This window comes from Fulmarus glacialis, unplaced genomic scaffold (assembly GCF_000690835.1).
Source record: "Fulmarus glacialis isolate BGI_N327 unplaced genomic scaffold, ASM69083v1 scaffold14481, whole genome shotgun sequence".
In the NCBI taxonomy this organism is placed as follows: domain Eukaryota; kingdom Metazoa; phylum Chordata; class Aves; order Procellariiformes; family Procellariidae; genus Fulmarus; species Fulmarus glacialis.
In genome coordinates this window covers 701-21,591 of record NW_009194840.1, presented here as the reverse complement: position 1 = coordinate 21,591, position 20,891 = coordinate 701, and the positions used below count along the sequence as shown (strand labels likewise).

The following is a 20,891-nucleotide window of genomic DNA, read 5'->3' as shown; positions in this document are numbered from 1 at the left end:
TAAAATGAAAGATTAATTAAAACTCACATTTAGGCTATGAATGAAAGGAAAAAAAATAATAGCTTCTTTAGAGAAAAAAATTAGTGTTATCCTCAAACTTTTGGCCCCAAAACAAAAAAGTACTTACACAAATGCTTGACTTCAACCATATGCTGAAGTTTCCAGAATCAGTGAAATAAAAAATAATGGCATTGAATCAGCCACGTACTTAATTTCCCAGCTGAATCCTATTTCGATTATATTTCACCATAAAATGCGAAGGTCCTGGGGGGAGAGTTTTTAACTGCTTTTGGTATTTCTGAACAAATTTCTGGAATTAGCCATCTTGTAAAATATGGATTTGCAGAATTCCCTAAACTGAGTGGTCAGTAAAAGTCACAAACCTTCTGATATGATAAAAGCACAATTCAGCATTTTGGCAAACTCCAGGTCCAGTTTTTGGAGTAGAACCTGTATTGTTTAGCTTAGGGTTTTTTAACGGTTTGAGCTGAGAGAGTCTGTTTTCCTTCAATTAACTTAGAAAATCTGTGTAATAACCGTATGGGAAGGGTGCAAAAGACATAGTCAGTCGTATGTAAAACCTGGAAATGAACATAGATACATGTAAATAGCAAACAGATTATATCACTATTTTAATTTGCCAAATTTTAAGTTCGGCATATATGCCAGTACTCACCTTGTAACTACTAGTTAGTATTACAGTAGAAAGAATAAAATTAATTTTGAGCCTGAAGAAAATCACCTTCAGAGTGTGGCCATTTAGCCACCAAAACCCAAGAATGGTCATGGCTCATTGGCTGAATGCCATGTCATTAAAGTACGCTGAAAAACGTTTAGAGGCATTATTACACGTGAAAACACCATGCCTGAAGAAACAGTGCTGTCAAGTATGTCACCCAGCAGTTAAATGTTCAGAACCTGGAGATGTGGGCAGAAACTCCAATCTCAGAGCTCCACTATCATGTTATAGAAATGATTTATATTCCACAAGCTGCACTCTGAACATCATGTGCAAAGATAGCCTCAAGAATTCAAAGCTTAGACAAGAGTCATCGTGTGTTGATTGATGGCCCTGTGTCATTCTGGTTTATGGGTTACGACCACTGGAGACTTCAAAATGAACTAAGCCAAACATAACAGCATCCTTTGCTCAGTGAAGCAAGGATGCAGGACTCAGAAACCAAACTGTTCTGTCAAAAAATACAATACTTAGCTCAAAAAAATCTGTCAGACTTTCAACACTTTTGACAGCTTCCATATTCAATGCATGCAAAAGCGAGTCTGGTGAATGCAGACAAAGCATCCAGAATGTTTCTTTGACATTAAAAATTCCTAATGTGGTATATTATCCTTAAATAATTCATACATCTCTTTTATGTAGGTCTCTCTCTCTTGGATGTTCTATAGAAGAGACATCTTCATTAAAGCAAACAAAAATAAGCTACTCTTCTTATATTGGGTAGCATTAGAAGCTGTCCTTACATACGGTACAAAAGTATGCTAATAGTTTAATGACACTGATGAATAGCATATATTAACTGAAAAATAGCTGTCTTTTAAATATACAAATATCAAGTGTGTTCATCCTGTATTAGGACTGTCATTTATTGTGACAGGAGGAATTTTTCTCAACATGTAAAATGAAACATATTAAATTACCCAATCCTTCAAACTCAGCCATAGTTGTTATAAGGACATTGCTTTGTAAGATACTTGCTTTTAATTTGCAATCTTCTGTTCTTTAATTTCATTAGGAATCCTTATGTGTCACATCACTCTTGTTAAAAAAAAAAAATCACAAAAATTTGGATTATTAATATTTTGCTGAACTTTTCACCATTTGGAAAGCTGCAAACAGCGTAGAGTTTATGAACTCCCACCAAGTTCAACAGAAGAGTTTTAGATCAGACATAAGCAACGTAAGGAAAGACACCTATCTGAAATGACAAAAGAATAAGTGACCATAATTTTCTTAATTTTGTGCTGAAGGTACACAAAAAAAGATTTTCACTGAGATTTAATGGTCAGTAGTGACTTTCTGAGAGACTTTTTTCAAGACAATTAGAAGAGTAAAAGATGAACTTTCTTAAACAGTAAAAAATTTCTAATAACTTAGAAACCATGCTGTCATATTTTTGTCATTCATACAGTTTAGGTCAAAGCACAAACCCTGACTGGTCATTTTTTTATTCCTATAACATTCTCACTTCATATCTGTTTTGACTTTAAACTCTACTTTTCTTGTTGGGAAAAACTGACAGCAAGATCCTGTCCTTCTGTCTTCCGGGTGACATGTACAATCGCGTACCTCAGCATCCCAAGGAACAAGGCCGGAGCTACAGGAACAGAAACTATGACACAAAGTACACAGAGAACCAGAACCTCATGTGCCTCCTTTAATCTCTGGACAAGAGGATTGCCCTCTATGAGATATGCTGTTAAGTAGAGTGGGAAAAGTATCTGTTTAGTGCAGAATTTTCAGATGCTTGTAAGATTTTTTGAAGCTTTACACATTACAATAGTTTTGAATACTCCACCATCACAACCTAGCTCTTCTCCCATTACATTAATAGATACATTACCCTACATTTTTATGGAAGCAGGATTAGCCATGCACTTTAGAAATGAGGCTGTTTATGCAGGGTTTTTTTTAAACCTTCTATTCAACATTTGGTTGGACAACAAAGATTTAGACTAAAGAATTTTCTTTGTTTCTACATATACATATGTTTCTTCATATATAGGTCACTATTCCTCATATATGGACTTGTGGGTGAGATTATTTAAAATGTACAGTTCTGACCCCATTTTATTGGTAGGCATAGTAGAGTTTGGATCTAGCTTGCCTAACTTCAGGAACTTGAAAAGGCGCCTACACTAGGAGTTTAGTTGCTTTAGCTGCCCCAGTTGTCAATGAAGGGAGATAGACGTCCACCAAGGCAATTCAGCCGCATCTAAGACTGCTGATACCATGCATATGCAGTTTTACACACGCAGAGGGAGACCTGACATCTGGCAAAGCAACCAGTTGCTACTAAAATATGGAGAAGGTTCTGCCCAACATGCCTCGATCATTTAATACAAACTTCAGCTGTGTGATAATCATACTAATCCCTGATAGGTGTCTCACATCTGTAGTGCCCTGAGGTGAGAAGACAATCTGTCAGACTTGACCAATACAAATTGGCTGTTAAGAAAAGGTTTTTCTAATAATCTTTCCACTCTACAAGGGTTACACAAGAACAGAAGAAATGCACCCATAGGCTGGTGACATGTGCACTATGGAGGCCCTTCTGGCTGCCACCATATAAAGAGAGCCTTCGACACCTCAGGATTTGGTTTTGTTGCTGTTGTATCTTGAGGGGACATTTTAAGCCCAAAAGTTATGTCTTAAAGCATGAGAGCTTCTTCCCCTTTAAAGCTGCCCCAGGGAATAGCATAGTCCCCAGCCTGCCGTGTAACACTCAAACACGGGTCATTCTTTTCAGAACGGTGTTACTTCTTCAGAGAATGTGAACACTGCTATTTGTTTTTATGCCAGCACCCTGAAGGAAACAGGTTAACTGATTTGTTGGCCTATGGGAAGAAAAATACATGACAACATCAAGTCCTCTCCTCCTAGTTACATACCGGTGCAATTCTGTTGATGTGAGTGGCATAGTCCCCAAAAGAGTGCCCAAGGGAGAGGATAAACACATCCACTAAACTCTGAGTAGATTTTTATCAATAAGATGAAAAAATCTAAAAGAATATTTAAAAAGGGAGAGGACAAATTTCCCACGTAAATATTCCCACCTGCATCAGTTCCACAAACATCACAACAGGCGAGCTCAGTAGGACAGTGAGGCGCCTGGACGCCAGCTGTTGCTAACACCAGGTAACCTCGTCCTGGTACTCATCCAGCTGTTAAGTGCTCTTTTGTAATAGGGCTGGGAAGGGGTGCAGATTTCAATCTGTTTCAATCAAAGCTCCGGGAATTTTCCACCACTCAAAATGTCTTTGTGACTGAAAATGTGAACAGACTTTTCAAAATAAATACATAAAATACCTTAAAAATGTCTACCATTAAGGATCCGCCATTGTAAATTGAAGCTGGCTTCCTGTATCAGAACACACAGGCAAGTGAAACACATGGACTTCTTTACTTCTGAAAACTATCAGATTTTATGCTGTTAATGAATGTTCCTAATAAAATGTTGGTGGTAATAATTTAATTTTTACACTCACAAGAAAACCTACTAAAAATTTTTACAGCTTTGCTTTCCCTCACTGCACTGTGTTTAACTGAGTAAGGTCTTTTTACAACCATGCATAAAGACAGCCACTGCCAAGAGAGAAATTTTTATCAGCCTTATTAGTAGGAGTTTCTTATTGCTCAGGTATTTCACACATAATGTTCTTTGTGCTGCCTAATAAGAATTGTGACACATGGACCTATTGTACTGAAAAAAATGATAGCATATATGTTCGAATTTTGCTTGTTGGTAGCATCTGGATTCCTTTCTTTAAGTTATGAAACAGTCATATAAGGTTTTCCCAGAACCAAGCAGCACTAGGCTGAAGAAGTAATATTGTTGGGCTTGGAGAATTTCAGAGAGGAATTTGGCTAATGATCACAAGTTCAACACTGCGTGAAAATTTCTGAAGCTGCTTTCTGATGCTTCACATCCAGAGAGATTTTCCTGTCTCCAAACAGATGTTTGTAAAAAGGAAACTGGAGTTATAATTTGGTTGGATAAGCAAATGTCTTCTGAACTGGGAATGGCAGTCTTCATGCAACAAAGTCCCAGCGTGAACAGCAGACGTGCCACTTAAGCAAAACTCCATTTAATTGTTCCAGATGAAAGGTCAAGATGTTTTAGTGCCTAAAGTACCACAGGGTACCACTCGAGCATCCTGCTATCCCACCAGTAGAGCCAAGAATTAAATGTTCAATCTCCAGTCTTCAACTGTAATGAAGAAGTGCATATTTCTTCTCCGAAATAATTGTAGAAATAATTGTAAAATTAATTGCAAAAATAATTGCGCAAGTCTGATGGTGTTTTGCTCTGACCTAGCTTCCTAGTTTCACATAGCCTCGGGGGGAGGCTGCAGTTGCCAGTAGCCCCAGGGGATCCATATGACAGTAGTGAATCCAAAGCAGTGAAGCTATTTTGTCTCAATCGCAGCCTGTGTAAAGGGGTATAGAAGATATATAGATGTATACAGGGGTTTAAGAGCAAATGCATTTTCCTTGGCTCACAGGCTGTTTTGTTCTGCTGCTGTGGTACCAACACTCAATAAATGGTCAAATTGAGGCCTCTGAAAGAAATACCAGTTGAAAGAGGACAGATATGAAATTATGACAGTTCACCAAGTCCCCTTCAAAGAAGGTTTGCTTACATCCATAAAGAAGGCTCAATAAAGTGACCACACAAATAGCCTGTTGAATTAACTTCACTTAATGCAAGTAGAGGTGGTCACAAGAAGCTGTGTTACAAAGCAGATGTTTGGCTTGAATGGAAATACTTTCACCTCAGTTCATCAAGATAGTCGCTAAAAGAACCCCCGCTATTACTGTGGCATGAAGCTTGTATTTGGATCCATAAATGCAATACATGACAACTTATTCTGTTTAGGAGAACTAGAATCCTGGATCCAGCTTTAAGAACGAGATTCATCTGTTAATAGAAAGGAATCAACAGAGAGCCGTGGACAACTTTACATTATTTTTTGGAATGCATATTTTAAAAAGCATTTCTTTCCTACTTTAATTTGGCAGTTGCAAGGCAGGTTGACAGGAAAGGATGGAGAAAATAAATTACTCTTCCACTCAGCACTGCTCTGAGGAAAAGGACCATAAGTGTTCAGTTAGCACTTGCTCATCAAGCCATGCATGCCTGCTGCTTGGAAGCTTGGACACATACCCTTCACCCGCGATCCATAGGCTCTTCGGTTACATTTGCTCTTGGGCTGCATCTGTCTTCATCTCTGGTTGCCCATCACAGCACGAACTGGGGTCTTGGCACACCAGTCCCCCATAGCATCTAGCACAAATTCTGGGGCTTCTTTTGAGAAGAAGCAAGGACACAGCTGTGTCAGGCACCTATAACTAAGAACTCCCAAGTTCTCTAATGTAGACTTCTGCTACACCCATGTTGAAGTTTAAGCCTGCGATATGTGAACAGCTTCTATCCCGTCTATATCGAGCAATGCTGCCTGCATTAACATTGTCCACACTGAGCTTGCTAGCAAAGCGGAGTCTGCAGACAACTGTGAATCATGTGTTAACATGCTAAGTAATGTTTGTAAGTAAATTCCATCATTTCATATATAAAGGGCACCAAACTCTGTAACTGTTTATTACAAGTTTCTGTTTTCCCCCTGTGGCTCTAAACCAAATCTCATTTACAAGTGGGAACGTGTTACTCTGCATAGTGAATACCTGACCTTTTACTTCTACACAGTAATTTCCAGAAACAATGCCAAAAGCATGTAGTGCCACTGACAGGGTGACACCGCAGCATTTCATATGCATATTTTCTTGGGGAAAGTATTTGGAAAAAGCTGCAGGAGTCCAATTAAACTTTATCACCTAAGTATGCATGCCCACAAGAACAAGATTGTATATTAATATGACTGTGACCCCAACACATGCAGAGCTGGTCAGAGTTATACAAACTGTGGGCTCCAACACTTCCTCTAGCAGGAAACTCTGCTGGAGAGAGGATACTTAAAGCAAAGAAATTTCTGGAGTGTGATGGTAATGGAACGTAAGTGCTTTACTGATAGGGACTGCACTTAGGTATTGTGCTTAAATGTGTTGCTGAATTAAAGCCTTAGGACTTTTCATTCCGTGTTGACACTTAACATTTCCCTTAGTATTTTTTTTGCTATTACATAAATATATCTGTGATGATTACCTCAGCTGTATCTGGCTGCAACCCAGACATTCATTAAATAACCATCACAAGATTGGTAGCATTGTTCCTATTTTACAGATACCTGCAGGATTGTTCTTAACAACATATGGGCTGTGACAGTCAGGAGTCTATGACAGGACACATTCGTGATTAACTCTAGATGCGTCCCGCAATACCAAAGCTCTCATTGCCTAAGGTTGCTCACTGACTCATAGTCGGGTCAGTTTAATTCAGTCACCAGGAGACGAACGCAGACAACCAGCTTTAAAATGCAAGAAGCCTGAAAGTGAAACCTTGGCCTGTCCAGAGTACTCGTCTGTTTCTCCAGAGTATGCATTTTTCTAAATGGAACACAGGTTAGTATCCAAGGATTTCAATAGCTTTCAAATGTAATGTTAAATTTAAAAGATTTTAGCATCTTTTGGAGTAAAGACTGTGTTTTGCCCAGCAGAGGGAGACTAGAGTTTTAGAGAAATGTAATACAAACACTAAGCATAACAAGCAAAAAAATTCTTCAACTCAAATGTATCAGCTATAGATTTTAATACAGATTTTAATTTATAAGACATAGTATCCTACATCATATAGACAGCTAAATAGAGGCAAAATCTGATTAAAATCAGACTTAAAACCACATTATACTGCTTGATACTGATGTAGGATTTGTAGCCTTCATCCCACTTCAAGTCTGATCCTGTACAAATAACAAAAGAAAATACACTTTTTCTAACACGATTTGAAAGTCCTACTGTGATTCTTGATTAAATTTTAAATGCAAAAATATTCAAATCCAACATAAAAATTAGAACAAAAGCAGCCTTCTCTGCTTTTTAAATTGAGTATTATTCATGTCCACTAACCTAAGACAGACTTCTTGTCCAAGACACATTTCTGTCAGACGTTTTTAAAATCTGACGTAATACATTCAGTGAGTTTTTGAGTTACCCACATTCTTTCAAATGTTCATTCTCTCTATATATACAAATGATCCCTGAAACACTCACTGCAGAGAGAGTAAAAAGAGCTAATATAGAAATGATACCACTTTCAATTAGTTAATAAAACAGAATCTTTTGCCAGAGATCTCATCACAGAATTATCTTCAATAAGAAATGTTCTACTAATGATTTAAAAAGTAAAAGCTTCAGAGTAATTGGAAATATTTTATTTCTTAGATAATCCCTTTGCATTTTTTTTTCAAGCTAGAAAACCTAAAACTGATATATTTAATAGGAATGAAAGAAGAGATTTTAAAGGAGATCTCACTTCAAGAATAGCAAAAAAACAACAAAGACCCAGCTCCGGAGTCTGGAGGGCTAACAAAAGAAAACTACGTCTTTATTCATCTGCTTTCTTCTAGTTTTGACTCCACTGTAGTGCTGTGTATCTTTGCTTAACTCCCTTCAGATGTTCTAGTCAGCAACATTTGCATATCTCTGCTCATATAGTCATATTAATGTCAAGAACAGCATGGTGTGGGCACGGATCGCCATGAAGCACAGCAGCAGCATGTATTAATGGGGTCCTGAATCCACCAAATACCCAATGGTCCCCAGGACATACACTTCTGTTTTCAGTTCCCACCAAGGGCAAAGTTAGAAGAAACGGTAATAAATCTATGCCACTGAATAAAAGTATGTAAGTAAATAGTGCAAACGTGCCATTATCCCCAAAACAACTCTGGTGACACCATGCCAAAGGGAAGCTGTATCCTGACATGGGCCAGAAGAGGAGGCAGTCCAGGCCCGGCCAGCAGCCAGTGCTCTGAGCGGCCACCCCAGCAACTTGGTTACCTCGTGCAATAATATTCCCAAACCTCTCTGTCGCTGTTATAAACTGCTGTGTGCTGAAAAGAGAATTTTACCTGGAACTAAATGAGAGACTCGTAGACAATTATCACACCATGATAAATGAAAACTTGTTGGCTTACCATGTGTAGATTTAAGGATGTGAGAAGAGGACAAAAGTAAGATAAAGGTACCTCTACTCTCCCTTTGTACCTCCTTTGCTGATCAGATGCAGATTTCACAAAGCCCAGTGACTATGAAAGCCCAACTCACAATGCTATACAGCAAGGATACTTCCAAGGACAGATAAACATATTCCTGATTTGCAGTCACTTGTCTCCATGCTGTGAGCACTCAGCAGTCTCTTCCCATTATTATCTCTGTTGAATGGCCTGTAGCTTTCCATTCCAGGTAAAGATCTAAGTGTTTTCAGCCAAGCTAAAATAAAATATAAAATAGAAAATAAAATAGAAAATAAACCCAGTGTATTTTACATGAGGAAACACCTGCCAGCAGTTTGTGCTCAGGAAAAGATCAATGGAAACCTGGAGGAAGCTCTTTGCAGAGAGTGCCTCGTCTTTTTTTAGAGTGGCCCAGTAAACCATGATCCCAGCCCAGAAACCCAGTCCCTGGGCTGACCAGTTCACCTCTCACCTCCTTATTTCACAACAGGAGATATCCACCACTCATTGCCTACTTTGAAAGCAGTTTTAAAGCCGCAGGCAGTGGGTTTTGACCTCACTCCACCTTATCTGTCAGAGGGCACTGTTCACAGGCTACTCAGATTCACAGCTGCAATAAAAGAGAGGCACTCGATAAGCAGCTCTTGGGTTTTTCTTTGTTGAGACACACCAGCTGATGTGCTTTGGGGATTACTGCATTATCAGCATGGTTGTGTAACTGAAAGGGGGATGAATACCATTTCAACCCAGCAAATGAACTGCCAGGTGCAGGTGTGAGAAGGACAAACAGAATCAGCATGGGCTTAGCACAGAGAGGAAAATGCCAAATCCTCCCATGACAGAACTTGAAAGTAATGGTCACATTAAAAAAAAACCCACAAACAGAAGAAGAAATATTATACCTTAACCGTATATTCTCTGCTTGTTCTGTGTTATTTGTTAGTTCTGGTGTTGCCACCTTTCAGAAGAAAAACCTGGTGTCAGAACCAGAAAAAGATCAAGTGGTTGGCTTAAAGCCAATCAAACAGTCCTCCTGGTTTCTTGGTTTGTTTCCCGATTCTTTGGAAACTTTTCCTGAGATCATACAGGGAACACTGAACTAATTCACTGACTCCCACAGCCCCTCAACAGGGACCCACTACCTATATGCTGTGAGTTGTGTGAGGAAAGTCATCGCCTGTACGTGGACCAAAGGGTGGAAGGTGGTGATCCTGACCGGGACACCACTGTACATCGAGGACTCAGAGATCCACATCACAGTTAACCCGAGCAGGCGCAGCCTGTGCTGCGCTGCACTGATCCTTTGGCCGCAGGACAAAGTCATAGAATCATAGAATCATAGAATCGTTAAGGTTGGAAAAGACCTCTAAGATCATCAAGTCCAACCGTTAACCCAACACCACCATGCCCACTAAACCATGTCCCTAAGCGCCTCATCTACACGTCTTTTAAATACCTCCAGGGATGGTGACTCAACCCCTTCCCTGGGCAGCCTGTTCCAAGGCCTGACCACTCTTTCAGTGAAGAAGTTTTTCCTAATGTCCAGTCTAAACCTCCCCTGGTGCAACTTGAGGCCATTTCCTCTCGTCCTATCGCTTGTTACTTGGGAGAAGAGACCGACCCCCACCTCGCTACAACCTCCTTTCAGGTAGTTGTAGAGCGCGATGAGGTCTCCCCTCAGCCTCCTCTTCTCCAGACTAAACAGTCCCAGTTCCCTCAGCCACTCCTCATAAGACTTGTTCTCTAGACCCTTCACCAGCTTCATTGCCCTTCTCTGGACACGCTCCAGCACCTCAATGTCCTTCTGGTAGTGAGGGGCCCAAAACTGAACACAGTATTCGAGGTGCGGCCTCACCAGGGCCGAGGACAGGGGCATGATCACCTCCCTACGCCTGTAACAGGAGCCTGCAGGCAGCTCCTGCTTGGTGCCTGTGATCACACCTCCTGCCTGGCCGTGCCTTTGTCTAAAAGGGCAACAAGAAGGTTTCCTGGAACGTCCTTCATGAATAGAGTTGTTTTCTTGTAAGAAAACTAGATAATAGCTTGAATGACTAAAAAGGAGGAGCTTCTCTCCGTGGACAGGACCTGCTCATTGTGCCCTGGGAAAAATCCACTCGGGCTCCATCTGATGCTGCACAAACACAAGGTTCCCAGCATCTGAAGGGACGTAAGATTTACTTGCTATCTATATTCCTCCTCTTATTCTGTCTTATTAAAGCAGTTATCTTATTAAGTCATTTGTTGTCAGGCCTTTCTTACTGATATCCAGAAGAGCCCTACACCAGCTCACTCTCACCTCACTCCCCACAACATCCTCAATTCCCACCTGTGCCTTAAAATATGAGTCTTTGCAACCTAGATATCTATGCCCCTCCTATAGTCAATGGAGAGCTAATGCATACAGTTCATGGACTCTGCAGAGCAAGTCAGCTCATGTTTGGTCAACTGAATCACTCTCTAGACTCCACTGGCTATGCTGACTAGACCTCCATCTGAGGGTAGGATTACTGCAATGATGGCCACATCTTCGTTTGATTAGTATGTACGAAATGTCTTTAAAAAATTGACATAACAGAAAGCCATTTTAGATACAAACGTTGCCAGACCATCCAAAGGATGACCAAAAAGGACTTTGAGTACTGACAGTGCTTGCATGCCTTCAGCACAAGACAGAAGCAATGCCTGATAGCAATGCTCTTCAAAATAATTTTCCTTTACGAACACAATCCATCCAAACTTGCTTGAGTTCCGCTGTAGTGACCTACCTTTTGCCCAAGAACAGCTTTTCCTGATGCAACCAGCATGACTGCAACAGCTGGGAACCAGATAAAAAAGTGTCATCGGCACACTTTTAGCAGCCACTGTTACTACACTGTTTGTGGCTAGTCCGGGGCATGTCATTATCTCTCCCAGTATCTCATATAGATTTAAAGATAGATAGATAAAACTTATAAAGAAACATTACCTCACACACAGAGATCCCTAACCCTGTAATGCCAGGCTAGTTAAGAAGTGAACCTGTCTAGAAAGTGCTATAAAACATAAGTGGGTGGCCCCAGCAATGAAACAGGCCCTCAGGCATCTATTAAATGAGCATGGTGCATTACACGGTGAAAATGGAACCAACTTACTTTTAATTCATGTAGTCCCGTTGATCTTAGGTATTAACAAATAATAAACTATTTTGCAATTTAGATTAAATATTAGTAAGAAAATGAATTATTCCAAGACTGTTGACAATGACAGAGACAAGTTAAAATAATCTTGCTGGAGCTACTGACCGACATTTAATGTTGTTGCCAGTAAAGAATCATACTTTAGATGATAGATCATAGAATAGATAACAGAATGGTTTGGGTTCGAAAGGACCTTAAAGATCATCTAGTTCCAACCCCCCTACCCTTCCCTACATGAGAATTCAAAGTATTTTTCCTTCACGGGATTAAAAAGGAGTTCATAAACCAAGCCAGAAATACTGTTCAGCTGTTGGCTGCTGCTGTACCTCCTCCTTGGCTCTCCTCACACTCATAGGAGGAATAGAAACTCCACCCAAGCTTTCATTCTACGTCTGCCTGAAGATTTAAGTGGGTGCACAGTCATCAATACAGTCAAGGCTGAAGACATTCAAGCAGGAAAAATTCTCTGGCAAGTTTCTTTTTCCTTCTTTTTTTTATTTCTTGGGTCACTGCCCAGCCACCAATACAACTTCTTGCTATGCTCAACTGAATCTGTGTGAAATCAGGTGTAAGTCAACAAGATAAACAAAAGGAAATATTTTGGCAATGTTTGCTGTGGGGATTGAAATGTCTTTTGTCTTTTCTGGCTGATATTTTTAATTGAGATGATTTCTGTAGCCTCCCTTTAAGCAGAACTTTCCTCTGGCCAGATTCTGGAGCTCTGAAGGTTATGACTAAGAAGAGGCCTCCTTAAGAGAAATCCAGACATCAATAACTAGTTACTGTAAAACTGTACAATAGGCAGTAAACTTAACTAGATCGATTTAAATAATTAAAGTCTAACAACCTTTAGTTAATGATCTATCTAGTTCAGGTTATTTATCTGCAAATCTGAAACAGATTTCAATATACGGCAAAGAGCACTTAAGAGTGAAAAGCTCCAGGAATGAAACACAGAAAAGCTCTGCAAATATATTTAAGTATGAGGCCCAAAGGGTGTTAGAAGGTATTTCTGTTTGTTTTCTTTAAGAAGGGTTGGGTCCTGCATGCTGACTTCAGTGGGAGCTGTTATGCTCTGCCTTCTTTTGAATCACACCTCTGATTACTTTTTCTTGCCTTTCAAAGGCCACATACTTACAGTCAGAATTTTACATAAATATGTTGGTAAAATGTTTAAAAATGGGATTAATGTATTTTTTTCTCTTTTTGTATCTGAGTAAACAGAGTGATTTTTAGAGATGCTCAGAACCACCACCAGCAATTTACCAAGCATTTCTGAAAATTAGATCCAGCTTTAAGGAGCCTATATATGGATCCAGATAGGCCAAATCATAGCCAAAGAAATCAGAGGACGTGGAATTCAGTCAGTAAAAGAGACCTCAAGAATGGATGAGTAAATTTAGATTTTTTTTCAGAGCAATGACCATGTTAATTCCAAGCCTTTCTTTTTTCATGCAGTACTCAGTGGCCCTGGATAAAATGGAAGATTTGAGTCTGAAACAGACAGTGCTCCGAGCTGAGATAGGTGAAGTGGAAGGTATTCCCCTCACAAAAACACTATGCAGCACGTGGGACCAAGTGTGGAATTTCAAAGCCAGATCTGACGATCTGCTCATCGCAACCTATGCAAAAGCAGGTTGGTGTGGGTAGGAAACAGAATAGAAAAGTTTGGGATAGTGCTTACTGTTTGAATTGAAAATTATGTTATTCTATTGTGACTGATACTTGTTTAATCCCAAACCAGACATATTTTAAAGACATGAAGCTATGTCAGTTGTGACTAGTAACTGACTTTGGCGGAAGTAACAACCATCTATTATTATTGAAGTTCAAATGGTCAAAGTCTAACTTCCTATACTGAAGTGTTTCCTTTGATTTAGATTATATACATATCTATTAATGGCAACAATAGAAGTTTTCCACCAATAGGTAATGATTTAAGAAAGCCTAGTAAAAAGTCATCTTCACTGAGAAATAATAGAAACAGACTGAACAACTATGGATAGTATTATGTATTTGGGGAATGACTGGTGTTATGACTTAGGGCTTCTTCCCCCAAAAAGCTGGTAGGATCAATAGCCCAACTGAAGTATATCTGCACCAATGCACGTAGCACGGGCAACAAACAGGAGGAGCTGGAAGCCATTGTGCAATAGGAAAACTATGATATAGTTGCCATCATGCAAACACAGTGGGATGACTCGCACAACTGGAGTGCTGCAATGGATGGCTGTAAACTCTTCAGAAGGGATAGGCAAGGAAGGAGAGGCAGTAGGGTAGCCCTGTATGTTAGGGAGTGTTTTGATTGTCTAGAGCTTAATGATGGTAACAATATCTTTATCAATGATCTGGACAAGGGGATCGAGTGCTCCCTCAGCAAGTTTGCAGACGACACCAAATTCGGTGTGTTGATCTGTTCGAGGGTGGGAAGGCTCTGCAGAGGGACCTGGACAGGCTGGATAGATGGGCCGAGGCCAACTGTATGAGGTTCAACAAGGCCAAGTGCCGGGTCCTGCACTTGGGCCACAACAACCCCGTGCAGCGCTACAGGCTTGGGGAAGAGTGGCTGGAAAGCTGCCCAGAGGAAAAGGACCTGGGGGTGCTGGTTGGCAGCCAGATGAACATGAGCCGGCAGTGTGTTCCAGGTGGCCAAGAAGGCCAACGGCATCCTGGCCTGTATCAGAAATAGTGTGGCCAGCAGGAGGAGGGAGGTGATTGTCCTCCTGCACTTGGCACTGGTGAGGCCGCATCTCGAATCCTGTGTTCAGTTTTGGGCCCCTCACTACAAGAAGGACATTGAGGTGCTGGAGCGTGTCCAGAGAAGGGCAATGAAGCTGGTGAAGGGTCTAGAGAACAAGCCTTATGAGGAGCGGCTGAGGGAACTAGGACTGTTTAGTCTGGAGAAGAGGAGGCTGAGGGGAGACCTCATCGCGCTCTACAACTACCTGAAAGGAGGTTGTAGCGAGGTGGGGGTTGGTCTCTTCTCCCAAGTAACAAGTGATAGGACAAGAGGAAATGGCCTCAAGTTGTGCCAAGGGAGGTTTAGACTGGACATTAGGAAAAACCCTTTTTCACCAAAAGGGTTGTCAAGCATTGGAACGGGCTGCCCAGGGAAGTGGTTGAGTTGCCATCCCTGGAGGTATTTAAAAGAAAGACGTGTAGATGTGGGGCTTAGGGACATGGTTTAGTGGTGGATTTGGCAGTGTTAGCTTAACGGTTAGACCTAATGATCTTAATGGTCTTTTCCCACCTAAATGATTCTATGATTCTATGGTTCTATGGTGTGTAAACCAGTACTGATTTCTGGAAATGGGTTAATTATTTTAAGGATATAACCAAATTGACTTAATAATTTCAGCCAATAAAATAAAATACCCACCATTAATATTAGCTCTCTGACCCTTTAGACTTACTACACAGGAAAACAATGAATAACAAGCATCAATATTAATCCTGGGTGAATAAAAACCTGTACAGTTTAGGGGATTCAGAAACAGATGATGATCATTAAAAAATCATGACTTGAATTAGCAAGAGTTTTTAAGTGTTTTTTTCAGTAGGGAAAAAAAACATTATACAAAAAAAACCCAACATTATTTTTGTAAAACCTGAAAGCTTTTAATTTATTTCCTGTATACTGAAAACAAAACCACGTTATTTTATCCAGCCTGGATTAAAACCTCTCAGCCATTGAACTGAAAAGAAATAAAGTTAGGAGTCCGTTTGACATTATGTTGTATCTGCCCCAGATGCAGAATTCAAGCATCTTAAGAAGGGCTGAGTTTCCTGCCCACATTGCTTTCCAAGTTATCCCTTAGCCTATTCTCTAGCTGACCTACCACAGCACCTCGGAGGAGATGTGGTTAACCCAGTGATCACGGCTATAAGGGAAAAGAGGCACAGAGACACAATACTGTAACTCTTACAAGATGTTGCAGTAGCTCAGGCAGATGAAATGTTGTACTGACCTTCATTAAAGCATTTCAAAAACGTTGAAAATACTGCAACTTTTTTATATTTTCAAACTGTATGAAATTTTTACTCACTCAAAGTTCAGGTATTTCATTTTTTCATTCAAATTCAGGATGAAAACAAATGTTGAGATACCTGAATTTCATTCCTCTCTGCGAATAATACAATCTCCAAATAATAGTGAGTTTATGCCAGGGCTTTTTTCATTACTGGCGTGGGGGTGGAGGCTATTTCTGTTGGCAAGAAGAAGCCTGTCTAAAATGGAATCCGTAAAACTGTGCTTTGGGAATTACCTTTGTATTCCTAATTTTGCATTTTTCCTCCATTATCCTCTCTTTCCACTTTGTCCATCATCTTCTGTGCTGTTCCTTCCTCCTTTAATACAGAGTCCATCCTTTTGGCTTTCACTTCCCTAGCAGAAGAGACTGTTGGCTATCCCTGAGGGAAACCTCTAAACACTGACATTTTCAGGTACCACATGGACACAGGAGATAGTGGATATGATTCAACAAAATGGAGATGTTGAGAAGTGTAGACGTGCCACTACTTACAGACGCCATCCTTTCCTTGAGTGGTCTATCCAAGAGCCTTCAGCTACGAGTTACTCAGGTGAATATTATACAAATAGGTTTGTATTTTAGACAAAATGAAACAAAACAAGCACCCAGTGCTGATGCCACAGGTTTCCTGGGAAATGTCCCACTTGTTTTGTTATTGAACTATGCACCGTGTTGGGTATTAGGGACCAGTTCAGTTGCTTTAACATAAACATATAGTGCTACTCAAGCCGATGCAAGGCTGGCAGATGTGACTCAGGCCCTACTGAAGACCATGCTGGTTTGGAGTGGCATCTGAAAGCTGTGTGTGATACTCCACAGTACCTAAAACAGCAGCAGATACGTGTAAAATGGCAATGTGGGGGCAACTGAATCCCATTCTCTGATTAGGGGCTGTATGGAAGAGAAACCTCTGTCATGGATGTATTCCCAAAAGGTGTATAATGTTTTTAGTGGTTTTGCTACTGTTTTTGAGTAACTGCTGTTAAATTCTAGGGTCTAGTCACCCAAACAAGCTATGGGGCATTCAGGCAACCAGCAGGCCTGACTGTTTTGCAAAGACAGTTTCTTACAAGAGTCTTCCCCCAGCAAGGGCTCCCGTTCCACACAAATCTTTAAGCCAGACTCTCTTCACATTTGAAGCTAAAAAGCTTGACTAATTCTGCAGCAGAAGTGCTACCTTTTCTCTTCTAAGCTAGACTGTATTGACACTGAGACAAAAAAATGATAGAGGATGACAGAGGATGATAGACGATGATAAGAAAAAAAAATGATAGAGGTCATGATATGTGTTTACAAAGGAGAGGGGGAGGGGATAACACACTTCCACATATCATCAGATATTCCCAAGTATTCCCATATATCCAGAGCTACTCAAAATCCACTGTCCATCATTCTCCTAGTTTCTTTTTACATGCTATCCAGAAAATCTAATCAGCCAGTCTATTCTTCTTGTACCCTAGAAAGAAACAAAAATTTCTTACCTGCAAAGTGAAAGGAGATCACTAAATATTGCGAAGGAAAAACTTTGGTTGGGTAAATATAAATTAGTATTCATCATTATCCCTTGGAATGCAGGGGTTAGACAGGGGCCCAAGAAAGCAAGAAGATAGGAATCAGTGTTCCCCCTTTCGTCATTGAATACATAGGTAGAAATTTCTCTAGAAACACTGAAGGTGCTTATACAATGTTGTATATGTTACACTGCTACGTAATTGCTTTGGAGATTAACGATTGTTGCAAGATGAACTGCTGAAAAGTCACAGTCAAAATCACACATATGAGAAGAGCAAAGAAGTGCTAGTGCGATTTAAAGAACAAGTCACATATCATAATGAAACATCCCACAGGCCTGGAATTAGCCGAAGCTATGCCTTCTCCACGAACAATAAAAACTCATCTCCCTGTGCAGCTGGTGCCTCCCTCCTTCTGGGAACAAAACTGTAAGGTAAGGCTGAAGAGGTAGGACTCAATTCTACTTCACCTGCAGAGACAGTGACATAAACCAGGACTGAATACAGTTTCCAGAATCTTTATGAAAACTAAAAGTCTCCCCAGACGTTTTCCCTTCAATGTGCAAAGCTTGTGTGAAACTAAAGAAGTCATGGCTAAGTTACCTGCATTGGATTTCAGAAAATGGTAGCTTCAAAGCAAAATCTCTTATGCCTCTGTCATCAGGCTCCAAGAGAAAACTCCAGGAGATGCTCAATATCTATATAAGCATGTGTAAGTTAATTTTTCTCTCTCTCTCTTTTCTTATCAATAAAGATAATCTATGTGGCGAGAAATGCAAAAGACAACCTGGTGTCATACTACCATTTCCACAGAATGAATAAAGGAATGCCTGACCCAGGAACCTGGGAGGAGTTCATGGAGAAATTCATGACTGGAAAAGGTGATGAACTGCAATCAGTTCTATAAGAGATGTTGTTCATTTAAAAAACGCATGACATTGATTTATTTATTTCAGCTATGGTTTGAAATCCACTGCTGACTCTCTACAGAAGGATATCTACTGAAGGTGTTTCAGTAGTAATTTATCTTCATTCATAGGTTTTTATTAGTACCTAAAGGATTAATTCTATCTTTACATCTATCTTTCCCATTTTGGGGAAAAAAAAAAAAAGCTGTTCTTTATTTTATTATCATTCAGAAACATGTGTGACAATTTTCCGGCTCAATTTCTTCCCTCTGATTTTAAAAGAAACCTGCTTGGAAGCCAGCTGGGAAGGAACAGTGGTTTAATTGGTTTTACTCTAAGTTGATATACAAGAAACCAAGGTTTAATTTTGTGTGGAAATGTGTGGTGTGAATTTGAGTTAAAGGAGTCTTTTTACCTAAATTCATCTGTATGAAAATCAGGCACCTGAACAAAGCCAGTTATCTAGCTAAAGACAGGCAGCCCCAGAAGCTGATTCTTCCCTTTCTAAAAAAGGTGCTCATATCCAAGAAAGAAAACCTGCTCCAGTGGATGGCAGTCTGCAATTTTGTTCAGTAAAGCTTCCATAGGTCCTTAATATTTTTGCCACCATGTAGGTCTAGAAACACCACTGTCTGGACCAGCATGAGAATCTCATGTCTAGAGGAGACCTTGTGTCTTGTGTTTGATGAGCTTGGCTTGGGAGCCTTCTGTCCCAGTGCAGACATCTAGAACATAGCTACCTCTGTCCAAGCTAGTCATCTTGACACTTGCTGGAGAGAAACAGGCACTTCTGATAGTATAGCAAATATTTAAACCAGTTAGAATCACAGAATAATGCAAGCTGGAAGGGACCTTTGCTGTCCATCTGGTCTCCAACCCCCTGCTCAAAGCAGGGCCAATTAAGCTGATCAGATTAATCACTCTGGAAACGTCTGTTTCTCTCCATCGACCATAAAGGCAGCCTGGATTTTTCATTCAGGGGTAAGCATCTGCGTTTGTTGCCCTCTAAAGTTTACACATGAATCTTGCTCTGAGCATACGCCTGAGGGATTCATAGCACGAATGCTGTGATAAGCACAGAGCACAGCAGTTATGGCCACAGTGATTCAAAACCAGCTGGGAAATGCCCAGACAGTGGTTATGAGGGAAACATGAGTGCCACAGATACCTAAAGACAGTTTGGGCATTTGTAGCTGATGATGATGTTACTCCTTTTTCAGTGCTCTGGGGTTCCTGGTATGACCATGTAAAAGGATGGTGGAAGGCAAAAGATAAGCACCGTATTCTCTACCTCTTCTATGAAGATATGAAGGAGGTAAAAGGCTGAATGCATGTTTATAGAGCTCTGAAATCTGGAAGTCCAGTAGATACTACCTACAATCAACAGTTTTCTATGTAACGCCAGCTCTATCAGTAAATCTTCAGATAACCTGATCATCTCGCCCTGACAACAATTGCAACCTTAACACTTGTTTGATTTCTTTGCTTTTCCTAGCTCTGTATCTTATCCCATGTTATTCTCTCTGCAGAATCCAAAGCAAGAAATTCAGAAGATTCTGAAGTTCCTGGAGAAGGATGTGAATCAGGAGGTTCTTAACAAGATATTGCATAACACCTCGTTTGAGATAATGAAGGAAAATCCCATGACAAACTACACTAACGAGTTTCAGGGAATAATGGATCATTCCATTTCCCCATTCATGAGAAAAGGTACTGAGGTTTGTTACTGGCATCAATTCTGTCTTCCTGGTTATCATTCTGTTTTGAAATAAGCCTTGAAGTACAAGTATCTAGTGAGTCATGGCTAATGGGCTTCAGGAAATACTGGTAAGCTAATATTCTTTCTTTTTTTGCTTTGCTGTTTCTTAGGGGTTGTTGGGGACTGGAAGAATTATTTCACTGTGGCACAGAATAAGAAATTTGATGAAGATTATAAGAAGAAAATGGCCGATACCTCTCTTGTGTTTCGCACGGAATTGTGATTATTAGCAATGGGAATTATTCTCTATGATCTTCAGCCTTTTCCATTTTATATATTTTGCTTTTCCTTCACAAAATGCTTGTTCCCTAAGATTTCAATCTCTCTCTTTCACGCACCACTGATTTTTCATTATTGTGAGAGTGCCCAAATTATATGGAAGCTTAGGCTGGTCTCCCTGACGAAAATAATCCCACTGGATACTTCTCATTCATCCCTCCCACAGTAACTTTCAGCATTAACAAAAACATTTCAGACATGCTTTGAGTTTTTGTCTTTGTAAAACTGCAGTTGATACGTTGGCATTTTCAAACCAACTTCTAAAATAAATTAGGAACCAATAGGAAAAAAGGTGGTGTGGTGGTTTAGCCCGGCAGGCAGCCAAACCCCACACAGCCGCTCACTTAACACCACAC

General features: G+C 40.2%; 1 protein-coding gene across 1 annotated transcript; it reads left to right on the top strand.

The window, feature by feature from the left end:
* Positions 1–13,518: 13,518 nt before the first annotated feature.
* On the top strand, positions 13,519–20,654 carry LOC104084163 (sulfotransferase 1C1-like). Its single transcript, XM_009587902.1, has 7 exons — positions 13,519–13,683; positions 16,491–16,628; positions 17,926–18,023; positions 18,344–18,470; positions 19,718–19,812; positions 20,027–20,207; positions 20,367–20,654. Exons 1-7 carry the CDS (start codon positions 13,527–13,529, stop codon positions 20,477–20,479), a joined length of 909 nt encoding a protein of 302 aa, XP_009586197.1. The 5' UTR covers positions 13,519–13,526; the 3' UTR covers positions 20,480–20,654.
* The last annotated feature ends 237 nt before the right edge of the window (positions 20,655–20,891 follow it).

Bases quoted from the DNA above. Each gene is read 5' to 3' on its own strand.
- LOC104084163 (XM_009587902.1), top strand. From the start codon at position 13,527: ATGGAAGATTTGAGTCTGAAACAGACAGTGCTCCGAGCTGAGATAGGT. The intron at 18,024-18,343 runs GTAAGGCTGAAG...TTATCAATAAAG, and splicing joins TCTGGGAACAAAACTGTAAG to ATAATCTATGTGGCGAGAAA. The intron at 18,471-19,717 runs GTGATGAACTGC...CTCCTTTTTCAG, and splicing joins GAAATTCATGACTGGAAAAG to TGCTCTGGGGTTCCTGGTAT.